The following is a 12,722-nucleotide window of genomic DNA, read 5'->3' on the forward strand; positions in this document are numbered from 1 at the left end:
CACACACAGGTTCTCTGGAGATGTGAATCGAATTAGAGCAAGAAAGATGAATACGTCACTTGCCAGAAATAGACAGTAGGCGCTTGGTAGCTCGCCTTGCCATCTTACCGCCACCAAATCCGAATCCCGAGCGGCAAGCATTGATACACTGGAATATCTCTTCTGTGACCACCCAGTCCATTAGCGAAACACCGAGAGCAGAATTCCTGCTCCAGTAGATATGGACAAGGACAATCGCGACGACTTCACTTTCGCGAAGTTGAGTGACCTGAAACTGCCTGTCACATTTCGTATGTCCGTAATGTCTTTCGCGTTAATCACAATGCATCCTCATGAGAACGCACCAGATCACAGCTAGAGGGTACCCGAAAAGCGCACACTTACACGGAGCTCCTGGAGAAACCCGAGTTGCGCTTCCATGGTGTCCAGCAATCTCCGTGAGTTCCCAGCCTCTGGTCATTGACCCGTCCTGAATGACGCAGGTGAAGGGAACTCTCAGACCTCTATGTTACATGTCAACTCGTGGCGGATAACAAGCCTCTCACGATTCCCTTCAGGACATCACATAAGGCGTTCAAGAAGGACTATACGTACGTTTCTTGACCGCGCCTGATTGGGGGGCCTATTAACATGATCCTTAGATGGAATGAGTGGATAACGTTGCCGATACGCTACTGTGATCTGCCTTTGAATGCACAAGTCACCTTCACCGTATGGGATATAGCCGGGCCGAGGTCTGCTATCCCTGTTGGAGGATCCACATTCCGGCTGTTTGGGAAGAAATGGTACACCGTGCTCATCTCATGCCGGCAACATTGGGGAATGCTGATTCCTCTGCTGATTCCTCTACGTTCCATTTCTACAGGAGTCTGCGACGCGGCAAACATCGCTTATTGCTCTGGCCCGACCGCGAAGCAGATGGCTCAATTGAGACGACCACACCGAGCAAGGTCGACACCAAGGATGAGATGGGCAGACTGGAGAAGGTATGGGATACTATTGAACCACATCGGGCGCGATCCACTCACTTGTGGATAGTTAGTCAAAAAGTACGAGCGGGGAGACATGCCCAAGTCTGACTGGTTGGATTCCATGGCATTTCGAAAGATGGCGGAGATACACGCAGTGCGTTTGTGTGTCTTTAACATGATATTGCAGTACTCATACAGTGAGGGTGTAGGCGGAGACGGAGAAGTCGGAGAATTTATTCCTGTACATTGACCTCCCTCGCTTCGACTTCCCTGTGATTTTCAGCGAACCAGTACGTCAACTGATATGCAGGATTCACTGCTCACTAATCATCATCTTAGGAGGCGTCGAATGTAGCGTCCACGTCAGCAGTACTGCCTCAGCCTGCGACGCCTGCCCTCGTTGTGCAGCCAGCAAGCTTTGCTACTGATGCCGGATTGTGGCAGGTGGTCGACCCAGATGTTGCACGTGAGAACCCAGTCGAGGACAAACACCGTCGTCTCGTCCGCAGCCACCGGAGCAGTCCTTATGACAGAGAGCTGAAGCCTAACGCCAAGATTAGAGACGAGTTGTCTGTAAGTCGCTTCCACCGTGTGCTATGGACCTCAGTTGATGGCTCCTCGTTGTAGGAAATCCTAAACTATGCGCCGAGTCAGCCACTGACATCGGAAGAAAAGGATCTTATCTGGAAGTTCCGTTTCTATCTTACAAGGGACAGGCGCGGACTCACCAAGTTCCTCAAGTCCGTGACCTGGCGGGATCCTTCAGAGGTTAAGCAGGCTGTGGAGGAGTTGCTACCACAGTGGACAGAGATTGACACTGATGATGCGCTGGAGCTGCTTGGTCCCAGTACCGTTGACTCGCGTGTGAGGGCATTTGCAGTGAAACAGCTTAACAGGGCGGATGATGATGTGAGTGATCTTCATATCCTCATGTCCCTCGCGATGGTCCACTCAATCTGGGAATGCAGGAGCTGTTACTCTACCTCCTCCAGTTGGTCCAAGCACTTAAATTCGAGAGCGTTGCGAGCGACCAGCGCTCGTCACGGTCGACATCCAGCGCTATATCGTACGACGACAGCGGTCTCGCCGACTTTCTCATTGTGCGCGCTGTGCGCAATACGATATTGGGCAATAGATTCCATTGGTACCTCATGGTTGAAATTGCCATGGAAGACCAGATTATCGCCAAGATGTATGGGAGGGTAGTATTCAAGTTTATGAGCAAGCTTCTCGAGGTACATGTCCACCTCGCTTTCTGCTCAATGGATCAGCCTTCTAATATACGCTCGCACTAGTCGGAGGGTGGCGTCGAGCGCCGAGATCTTATGCGTCGCCAGGGAGAACTTGTCGAAACACTCGCAAAGCGTGCCAGAGACTTGCGGACGTCGAAGGATCCACGGCCGAAGAAGATCGAGAAGTTGCGTGCATTCCTCGCAGACTCGAAGAACAACCTCGCGTCGATGCCGCCGCTGCCCCTACCGCTGAACGCGCGAGTACAGGTGACGGGCATTGTCGCCGAGAAGTCAAGCGTGTTCAAGTCGAACATGTTTCCGATGCTGCTCTACTTTCAGTGCGCAGACGGCGGCGAGTACCCACTCATCTTCAAGGATGGGGACGATATGCGGCAGGACCAGCTCGTGATACAGTTATTTACCCTCATGGACCGCCTGCTGAGGAAAGAGAATCTGGACTTGAAGCTAAGCCCGTACGACGTACTTGCGACGGGCCCGTCACAAGGCATGGCGCAGTTCATTCCGAGCAAGACGATCGCGGCGATCGTAAGCGAATATGGCACGCTGCTGAACTATCTACGCGCACACTATCCTGATGAAGGGAGCGTGGGCACGTTCGGCGTTGAGCCGGGTGTGATTGACACATTCGTGAAGAGCTGTGGTGAGTGCGCTGTTATGTGCCTCTTTATGATGAAGAAGCTCACAGTATCACAGCTGGCTATTGCGTCGTGACGTACCTGCTGGGTGTCGGAGATCGCCATCTAGATAACCTTTTGCTAGCTCCCGATGGTTGGTCGCCTTGGCATTTTCTACATTGACGTCATGATCTGAACAATTTCTTTCCGCAGGGCACTTCTTCCATGGTGTGTCGTGCTGCGGGATGTTTGCGGAGATCGACTAACTTTGCGCTCGTAGTTGACTTTGGTTATATCCTTGGGCGAGACCCGAAGCCCCTCGCGCCTCCTGTCAAGGTCTGCAAAGAGATGGTTGACGCGATGGGCGGCGTGCAGTCGGTCCACTACACGCGCTTCAAGAACTTCTGCTTCACTGCGTTCACCATCCTGCGCAAGAGTGCCAATCTCATACTGAACTTGGTCACGCTGATGGTCGATGCGAACATCCCTCACATCAAGCATCGCGATGTGCATGAGCAGGTGTTAGGCAAGTTCTGCTTGGACATGACAGAAGAGCAGGCAATCGAGCATTTCGAGAAGCTGCTGAACGATATATCGCCCTTCACTGTTGTGTTGGACCGGATGCATGACTGGGCGCAGTACTGGAGAAGTTGAGTGGGGCGCCGTGTTTCTGTGTTGTATGTCCAGTGATCTTTCCTTATGTATATCCTCGTTGGATCTGGATTACAGTCTTGCTTGTGTTTTTAATGCAATTAGCGGTTCCATAGCGGTTCCATAGCGGTTCCAAATGGGGTACAGACGCTGTAGCGGTATGCACGTGTCAAGCCCAGCTGTGGGCGCGCGTCTCGGACGCGCTCGGGACGCGTTGAACTTGCAGCACAGGTTAGCGTCTGTTAGCGTCCCTAACTCCGCCTTCGACGGCAATTCTACAGCCACGTTCACTGCAGTAGTATTGGCAGTTGTATAGTCTGCCCTGTGTCATACCTGCTGTATGTGTGCTCTGTACGCATATTTGTACTCGCACTTCGCCCCACTCTTGTAATTCAATTGGTAAGTAGCTATGAATGCCAGACTTGAGGTTGCACTAAATCTCGTCTCGATACTAGTACAACTTTTTACCTCAACAATGTCTGTCCCATCTCGGGGCCAAATGGCACGCCCAAGTCAATTGGCGTTCCCTGCATGGTACATCGCCCGAGCGCATACAATCTTAGCGGTTTCAGCATTCGCCACCGCTTTCCTCATGGGGTGCGCCCTACATTATAAGCGAATTGTGAAGAATGGAATTGCGGGGTGGCCTGACGAATGGATCCCATCGGTCTCCGCAACGTAAGTCTCTATCTGTCCATATTGACAGCTGCTCAAGTGCTGGCCGTGAAGCATCGGCGACTGGTATCCGGAGCGGAACATTTTCCAAATCTTGATTGCATTGAACTCCGGTAAGCATAGAGCAGGTTCAAGTGCACTCTAAGAGAGATGCTCACGGAATGAATAAGGGCCACGCCTTGCGATTGTTCTACTGCAATACTACTTATATCGTAGTTCGAGCAGCAGTCTTCCTGGTTTCGTTATGCTCTGCGGTATACTGCGAACTCTCTCATGCGGTGGCTGGGTGTACATCACATCGACAGACGACCATGACGCACACGACATATTGATGATCAGCTACATTGTACTCAATATTCCGTGGATGTGGGGTACGATGGCTCGTCGGGCTAGAGACCCGCTCGCGCGAAGAATTAGGTAGGCCCCTATATAGTTGTGGTGACTTAAGCTCACTTTCAGAGCAAGGAAAACCACCGTAGCCTTGTGAGTATCAAGAGCATGTTTGCAATTCCCAAACTGATCGAATTTCAGGTTCTGGGGGTCTTTGATTCCTATGGGTTATTTCTTCTACCAGCACAAGGCAAAAAGGATTCCCGGAGGTTAGTCCAACAAGCACGTCGCTTCATATACCACACAGACAGACGATTCGTGCTCTACCCCATGCTGCAGCGTATTCCAAATACAGTATATTTGAATGGCTAGTGGTCCTCTTCGACATTTTATTCGACTCCGCAATTGAGTGCGATCTGAGGGCCGCGGACCTCCAGGTGAGGTCTATCGTTCTCTCGCTCACTCATTGGCATCATTGACTCGTTATACCGTCTAGCTTGCCGTCGGTCAATCACTCAGTAGGAAGATGCCGGCAGAGGACGAAATGTAGATCTATGTCCGTTGTGATGACTGAAACATGTTAACGAATGCAATAGTGCTGTCACGTCTATGCTCGCTAAGACGTCACATCGCACGGTCGAATCTACATCAGCTTCAATTTCTTCACACTTGGCAGAGAAGGCTGCGCCCGAGGCCCATAGGTCGAAGGCGGGTGCATCACAACCAGCCCGGACCTTCATGCTGCGATCAATTGCGACTGCAATGAGACCTGTTGTTGACTTCTTGGCCGACCTGTACCTGTGTATGTGCTCAAACAACGGCACGATATTTCCCCCACGTCTGACTGTGTTCTGTAGCGTTCATCTATTGGTCAATTCTCACCTCACTGACTCCCTCGCTGTTCTATTTCTCTGTGTGGGCGCTAGAGATCGCTGGCCAAGAGCTGTCGCTTCTGTCTACGGTGTCTCCCATACTCCTCGGAATCTCACCATTCTCGGAGTGGTGCCGCACTCGATCGGGCAGGACAATCTTACATGTGCTTTCTCTGACAGGGCTGGCGGCATATGTCTTGTCTTCACCTCTGCAACGGTTGTGTGTGGTCGCATTCGCTGTAGCAGCGGCGAATATTGGTATCGCTGTCGATTGGACGAGCGGGGAAGCTAGCTATAACGGAATCAGTGAGTCCTTCCCACATCTTTGCGGGTTTTGCTTGCCGTTGACGGATAACAATTCTTCGAGTGTTCTGTCTCGGTTTCCTGCTGTCTTCCATTGCGAAGCATGCCAACCACTCGAACGTTCCAGGTAACAATTTCGATACTACTTTCTCTGCATGACATTGAAGACTGCTCGACAGTATGGCCAATCGTCAATGAGCAATCGGGTGGTTACAACAAGACGGGGATCGTGCTCGCTTGTCTAGCCATCTACAACTATGCCACTCGTGAACCTATTCCAGCGGTTATGCAGACGGAGAGACAGAAGAAACACGACACACACTCTACCGAAGGCACCTGGCTCGGCGGAGCCCTGTCTCTGGGCTCGCTTATCTTCACCTTGCACTGTCTCCTCGCAGACCCGGCAACTTTGATCGCATGGAGCTGGACGGGCTATCCTGTGCAGGGCCCTGTTCCGCACCTACACGGCTCCCTCACGCACATTGCTCAGGCTATCGGTCTTTGCCTTCCTCTTCTTCTTGACTATTTCGGTCTTGATGCATCAGATGTCTTGCTCCATCCGCTCTGGCTTGCTTATGGTGGTGCTTCTGCGTACTACATGTGCGCCTACAAGAACTGGCGCGGATATGCTGGCGGGCTGAACTTCGCTGTCTTCCTCATGTCTGTGACACCGTTGATTCTACGCAAGGCAACAGCAACAAGCAAAATAGCAAGAACACTATTCGTAGCGTGGTTTGTTGTATCTGTCTTCGTCGTCGTCAATGTCTTCACCGTGGCCTACGCGTTCGTTCCGGGAGGAGAGTACTTCCGGGAGCGTATGCACCTGTGAGTTACAGCCGTACCCAATGACACTGGCCCAATGCGATAACCATACAATCACAAGTGTACTCCTTACCCAGATGATGGCTTTGGCCCTAACATTCCGATGGCCTCGCAGGCGACCTGAGGCGCCCCTGGCTTCCTCTATGTACAGCTCTCGATTTGCGTTCCTGAGCGCTGCTGCAGTGCTCTCCATTCTGTCTCTCTTGGTGACGATGTATAGATGGCCAACGGTTGTCGTCAAGCCCTACCGGCAAGATGCAAGAATCGTTCGTGCTGGAATATGGACGGTCCACTTTGGCATAGACAATGAAGGCAGAGACAGTCAGCGTCGGATGAGGGATCTCATAAAGTACGTCGCGCAGTCAGCAGCTAGACGGGCAACTCGTGACCATCACCAGGGATATGGAGTTGGACGTAGTGGGGCTGCTCGAGACGGATTTACATGTACGTATACAATTCAACTCACCGGGAGTGTATTGATTAGCCATGGTTAATCCCAGCGCACTGTGTTTGGAAACAGAGACCTGTGAGCGAGATTGCGCTACTAACACAATGAAACAGTAGTTGATTCAACTTATAGCACGCGGGTGATGGTGGAGAAATTGGGTTATGTGAGTAACATCCCGCATGCATGACTAGGAATCATCTGAGATTGTACAAAGTACGCCGACATAGGCCCTGGTCCTAATAGCCACACTTGGGGTGCTATCCTGCTTTCTAAGGTTGAAGTCCCCTTTTACTTCTGTGTCATCTGCTAATAGCCCGTGGCAGTTCCCAATTCTCAACTCAACGCATCACCTCCTTCCCTCGCCTCACGGAGAGTTAGCGCCCGCTATTGAAGCCGTGCTCGACATGTATGGAACGGAGGTCACGGTTGTTGTCTCTCACAATGGACAAGGTGTGTGAGCACGCAAATTACCTCACACCTGCGTCTGATAGAATGCTTTGTTTAGAGGAGACTCCCTTAGACCGTGAACTACAGGCGACAGAGCTCGCTCGTATTATGTCAAATAGCTATCCAAATCCTGTCATCTTCCTGGGATACGTGGTGACAAAGCCGCTGGCGTCGAGGCGTTGGTCCTTAGCCATAAAAGTGCGCTCGTCCTTGCTCACCTCTTTTTGACAGCCGCTCCATACGAGATCATGGTAACCGATGGGCGTGTTCATGACATCGATGAACAAGACTGGGACCGATGGTATGTTTTACCGTTTTACCTCACCTCCTGTAACATTCCTGACAAGAATCGACGATATGCGTAGGTGTGAATATATCTTCTATCGAGGCTTATACCGAACGTCATACGCGCGCGTCTCGAGAAGCACGATCACAGACACGGAATTGCAGATTGGGCAGTTTGTCGTACCCAAAAACGGTGCTGGCGTGCAGGACGACTCCGATAATGCCCGCTACCTTCGCGCTTGGAAGGAAGAGATTCCGGAGGTCCATGTCAGTCCATTTCATTCTGCTGCTATGTTTGCTCGTTCACAGGGCTTCGTATAATGCCAGTGGTTCCCGAAAGAATACTATCCTGAAGTCGGGGGCAAGCGAGGACATAGTTACCACGTCTTTAACACGGTATGTCGTCCTCCATAATTATCAAGCATGTAGTAATTGAAGGCCGTGCCGTCCTTTCCAGCCGTTGTATTACAAGATTCCTGAAGGAGTCGCACTGTAACACCCATGAAGAGGTTGCAATTGCCTATTTAGGGATAGCTACTTCGGACGCTGCACCAACTACTGTAAATCATCTGTGTATTCGCTCGTCTGCGCTCTCGTCCGCTTCCTCATCGCTGCCTTCAGTGGCTTCACCCTCTTCCGTCGATACTTCCTCTTCGCTATCCTCTTCCTCCTCGCTCTCCTCGCTCTCCTCAATGCCATTTGTATCCTCATAAAATTTGTCAAGATCTGACCAGTCATTCTTGGAACCGTCTTGTCGTAATGAGCTGGAAGGCGAAATTCCATTGGTTGGCGTCAGGATGACGGGCGACGCTCTCGATGACATAGAGCGTGGCACTGCTGACTGAGAGGATATCTGAGCGAGCACTGGTACAAGTGGGGCATCGTCCTCAGAGTCGCGCAGCGAGGACTCTGTTCCCTCCTCCAGCCAATCGGGGAGGTAGCTATCAATGAACTCCCTCCTTGTCACAGCTCCCAGGCTTCCGAAAGACAGGCGTTCATGTTCTAACGCTATCATGTCAGCCCTACAATTCGGGAAATGACCGCTGAACCGGACATACCGAAATCTGAGGGCTCTGACACACCAAGCTTGCCTTCAAACAGGATCATCCTGACTTGCTCGCGTCTCAGCGTGACACCCCCTGGATCCTCGTACGACTCCCCGTCGTGCACGACAGCAGCGTTCACGCCAGACAGCAGCGAACTCAACATACGTGCGCGGTCTCGTACGTCGAAGTCCAGATCATAGCGAGCTAAAGCGAAAGCATAGCGGCTCAGCAATTCAAGCGTGCGGTCTGTCGGGCACAAAACGAGCAGCTTCGCGGCAAGCGTCAGGATCTGCAGCTTGACGATAGGTGCCTGCGATCGACATTCCGTGTCAGGACGGTGTTACGCATAGCAGCACGTTATGCGGCATCCGTACCTCGGCGGCAAATGATTTGACTGACTTCCGGAGAACATCAGGGGCCCAATCCGCGACGCCCTCGATGCCGGCATGTAGGCTTGCTCCGTTCTCCTGAGTCTCAACCGCGGCGTACTGCCCAACGAGCCATAGTACGCATGCACGCGCTTTGGGATGATGAATCTCGTCGATGCGCCATGCAAGACGAGCAATGATGGAGAGAGGGGAGGTGGAAGTGCTTGCAGAAATAGATGCAGAGACGGGAGACTGCAACCTGATCTGCACGAGCGATTTCAGCACGAGGACGGCATGGGCAACGACGACATCTGGGACATTTAAGAATAAGCAAGAGATCATAGTTTGAGCGATATATGCAAACCGTATTTGCTCTGAATAAAAGACATCAGGGCCGTCAAACATTGCTGTGTTGAATCCGGGATAAGGCGCGCACAGTACCCAATAGCACGTATCGCATCTGCCACTAGTTCATCGTCTGTGTCATCCGCGTACGTCTGACATGCGAGGCCATGAGTTACACGTGGAGGGGAACAGTGCAGGGAAACTGACAATAAACTCCCGCAGCAGAGGTTGGTAGTTATCCGTTGAGATGACTGCGCAGAGGAGTCGTACTTTGTCCTTCTTGACCTGTCGCACATCATCTGCGCGTACGAGCAATCGGTTGTAGAAAGGAGACAGCGCTTGCTGAATGCCAATGAGTACCGTGCCCTACGAGCGCGGGGAATGACTTTACCGCCAGTGTACGGGAGACAACGACCAAGTGGGCAAGCACGACGCGTTCTACTTCTGGCGCTGTGGGTAGCAGACGTAATAGTGGGCAGACAACCTTGGAGACTTCTGACGGTGGTCCAAGGTAATAAAAGACTCGTGCAACTGCAAGGACGACCTGCAAGGGCGGTCAGCACTGGGTGAATGCGCGCAGAGATACACTTACCGAAGGATTCTGTGACTGAAACAACGGCTCCGCAGACGTGAGCACAAGCTTGAGGTCGCTGTCTATCTCTTCTGCACCAGAGTCCGCGCTCACTGTGTGTCGCGGCAACATGGTGCGAGCATAGCGCGTTAGCAGGTTGAGTAGATCAACCTGACCCCATTCATCAACGTCGATCAATGTCCGACAAAGCCGTCGATAGTGTGGGTGCAATAGATCCAGGCGGGTAGGACAGACTTCCGAGAATGCGACAGCAACACTCCCCGCGGAGAGGGGCGACCGGTCACGCAGGAGTGTTGAGATGATGGTAATGAGCTCCGGCTGATGAGATGGGTCTAAGCTGTGTAGAAGGAAGTCCCAAACCATCCAGAGCAGGCGCATGAGCGCAGACGCACCTGTAGCACTTGGGGATGGCGAGCGCTGCGGCTTTGCGCACGTACGGACTGATGTCCGCGGCGCATTTCTTGATGGCGAGCACAACAATGCTGCCTATCATGGGCACACGTATTCCCGAGAGAACGCGGAGGGCCATGGCGCGAATGAGGGGGCTCGGGTCGGAGAGGTCTTTCTGAAATGTGTTGATAGAGAGCAGGGCGAGGTCGGGCTCCTGTTCCGCATAACGGAGCAGGTAGATGTAGACGAGCTTGCGGACCTCGAGATTATGAGACGCGACATTCTTGACGACATGAGCGAAGAATTCAGAGACATTGCGGCCTTTCGAAATGAGCTGCATTTAAATTCTACTTGATGAGCGGACACATTCTGACGCAGCATGGCAAGCGTACCGCTATGAGTCGCTTCATTGCCTCCAGTTTTTCCCTGTCGCTATTCGAGTCGAGCTGTTTCTTAATGTTCTTCACCTTCTCCTCCGGATTGTCCAGGTACGCCGAGCTCGAGGCCCGGGCAAGGTTTAGGTCCCTGGTATGCTCTGAGAATGTCTCTTGCAAGCGAGCCCCCAGCCTCGAAGCATTCTCCGATATGGCATTGAAATCCATGGTGCCTGTGACGACTTGCTACTATGTCAGAGACCGCACAGGGCGGAAGGTTTTGGGTGTGTGGAAGGTCCCGAGGCTGAGGAATACGTCGAGCTACGAACGTTCGCACAGGACCTTCGCGGTGTGAAGCAGAACGAGCAGAGCGTAGAGATGTCCTGGGGACTTGGAAGCATTATGCAGCCACAACATGCGGAGTGCAGCGTGAGACAGCACACCCGAAACATGTACTCAATTTCACGGGGAGCGGCGAATTAGCTGACGATTGTGACTCCGCGAGCAGTAAGCGATGATGGCTAGACTAGTATATGGTAGAAATACACAGCGTATAATCAAAAGACACAACAGCAGATGCGACGACAGACATTGAGATAGACAAGGAAAAGACATCAGACAGATCCGCAAGACTAGCAGCACAATATAAAACATAGCCTGCGCCAGCAAATAAACCACATACACAGCCCTCAGATCCACTCCTTCTATGTGAACATCGCCCAGCCGTCCGCTGATGGCATCGGTCCGTCCCACTTCCACATGTCCGACGGGTTGAAGTATGCACCCAGTCCCCCGTCGACTTCTTGCCACATCCCTAGCCGCAGGATTTCAGAGTCGTCTCCATCCACACCAGCAATTTTCGCAGAGTCGAAGGACGATGATCCATGTCCGCTCTCAATATCCGATCCCGATCCTGAGCCAGGACTTGGATTCGTCGACGATGCTGGTACAAGATCCGGTGTTGGAGCTTTCGATGCCATCTCGTCCTCACCTGGACCGAATGATGAGAAATCAAAGTACTCTTCGCAGCCGTCCAGCTTGGGCGGGGTCGACGAGAAACCGGACAGGTCCAGGGCATCACTATAACCTCCACTAGATGATGAGGCATCCGTGCTTTCCGTGGAAGAAGTGATGCCCTTCAGAATGTGTTCCAGTGTCTCCGATATCGAAATTCCTGCGAGTGAGACAGCATCGGCGCCCTCGGGTGTGGAGAAGATCTGCTCCAAGTCAGACATGACAGTCTCGACAAACTGACACGCATCAGCCTCGTTCTGAATGTGATCGACCGAGTCGTCCTTCTTGACTAGCACGTCGGTAGAATCCTCCCATTCTGTCCGCATCTTCTTCGGGGATGGCGCACCATTCGGGGTGCCACCCACGACCGTCGGCTCCTCTTCCCGGGGGCGTTTCACACCCACGTCCGGTGTCGCTGCTGAAGGCAGTAATGAAGGCGTCGCAGCGGGTGTGTCGATCTTGGGTTCCGCTGGCGATGGTGCGAGAACGTGTGAAGGCGTAGGAGCGGAGGTAGGAGCAGGAGCAGTGGTAGCAGCAGGAGGAATAGACGCAGGAACGGCGGCCGGGGTTTGCGGCTTAGCCTTCGTCGGGCGCCGAGGCTTCGGTCGCGGTTGCGCCTTCGTCTTCGGCGTCTGCGGCGTCTGCGGTGAACTCGCAGTGTGCACCGGCGTCTGCGCGTTCGCAGCTGGCGTCGAGGCAGAAGCAGGCGGCGTTGAGGTTGACGGTGCGTGCTCTGCGGGCGAAGAACCTGGTGGGTTATGCCGTCTCTTTCCGGGCTGCGGTGTCGCTGCTTTCATTGGGGGAGTAGACAGCAGATGTGAAAAGGGCGGCTGCTCTGGGACTTGAGGGACAGATGGCGGGTGCGGCGGCTGGTGGGGCTGTCGCGGAGAGGGTGGGATAGTGATAGGCCTTTGCTGAGGGG

General features: G+C 52.9%; 4 protein-coding genes across 4 annotated transcripts; 2 read left to right on the plus strand and 2 right to left on the minus strand.

The window, feature by feature from the left end:
* Positions 1-220: 220 nt before the first annotated feature.
* Positions 221-3,576, plus strand: POSPLADRAFT_1071280 (hypothetical protein; the record flags this gene model as incomplete). Its single annotated transcript, XM_024482430.1, has 14 exons — positions 221-294; positions 348-437; positions 489-590; positions 642-785; positions 866-986; positions 1,039-1,125; positions 1,181-1,261; positions 1,311-1,544; positions 1,599-1,880; positions 1,964-2,206; positions 2,267-2,864; positions 2,918-2,992; positions 3,052-3,066; positions 3,119-3,576. The coding sequence occupies 14 exons, from the start codon at positions 221-223 to the stop codon at positions 3,490-3,492; spliced, it is 2,520 nt and encodes an 839-aa protein (XP_024335822.1). The 3' UTR covers positions 3,493-3,576.
* Positions 3,577-3,964: 388 nt separating this feature from the next.
* Positions 3,965-8,415, plus strand: POSPLADRAFT_1067415 (hypothetical protein; the record flags this gene model as incomplete). The annotated part of the gene is made up of 18 exons (XM_024482186.1): positions 3,965-4,167; positions 4,219-4,277; positions 4,335-4,581; positions 4,696-4,763; positions 5,352-5,672; positions 5,734-5,796; positions 5,849-6,494; positions 6,553-6,840; positions 6,890-6,935; positions 6,992-7,017; positions 7,072-7,102; positions 7,154-7,213; positions 7,263-7,389; positions 7,445-7,564; positions 7,618-7,687; positions 7,752-7,938; positions 7,999-8,067; positions 8,129-8,415. 18 exons carry the CDS (start codon positions 3,965-3,967, stop codon positions 8,165-8,167), a joined length of 2,670 nt encoding a protein of 889 aa, XP_024335823.1. The 3' UTR covers positions 8,168-8,415.
* Positions 8,416-8,682: 267 nt separating this feature from the next.
* Positions 8,683-11,014, minus strand: POSPLADRAFT_1151272 (hypothetical protein; the record flags this gene model as incomplete). Its single annotated transcript, XM_024486513.1, has 8 exons — positions 8,683-9,027; positions 9,092-9,396; positions 9,450-9,582; positions 9,638-9,796; positions 9,846-9,974; positions 10,023-10,359; positions 10,415-10,746; positions 10,805-11,014. 8 exons carry the CDS (start codon positions 11,012-11,014, stop codon positions 8,683-8,685), a joined length of 1,950 nt encoding a protein of 649 aa, XP_024335824.1.
* A 232-nt stretch (positions 11,015-11,246) lies between these two features.
* On the minus strand, positions 11,247-12,141 carry POSPLADRAFT_1041231 (hypothetical protein). The gene has a single exon (XM_024477867.1). The coding sequence runs from the start codon at positions 12,124-12,126 to the stop codon at positions 11,491-11,493; it is 636 nt and encodes a 211-aa protein (XP_024335825.1). The 5' UTR covers positions 12,127-12,141; the 3' UTR covers positions 11,247-11,490.
* Positions 12,142-12,722: the final 581 nt, after the last annotated feature.

This window comes from Postia placenta (genome assembly GCF_002117355.1).
Source record: "Postia placenta MAD-698-R-SB12 unplaced genomic scaffold POSPLAscaffold_13, whole genome shotgun sequence".
NCBI lineage: Eukaryota > Fungi > Basidiomycota > Agaricomycetes > Polyporales > Adustoporiaceae > Rhodonia > Rhodonia placenta.

Bases quoted from the DNA above. Each gene is read 5' to 3' on its own strand.
- POSPLADRAFT_1041231 (XM_024477867.1), bottom strand. From the start codon at position 12,126: ATGCGGACAGAATGGGAGGATTCTACCGACGTGCTAGTCAAGAAGGAC.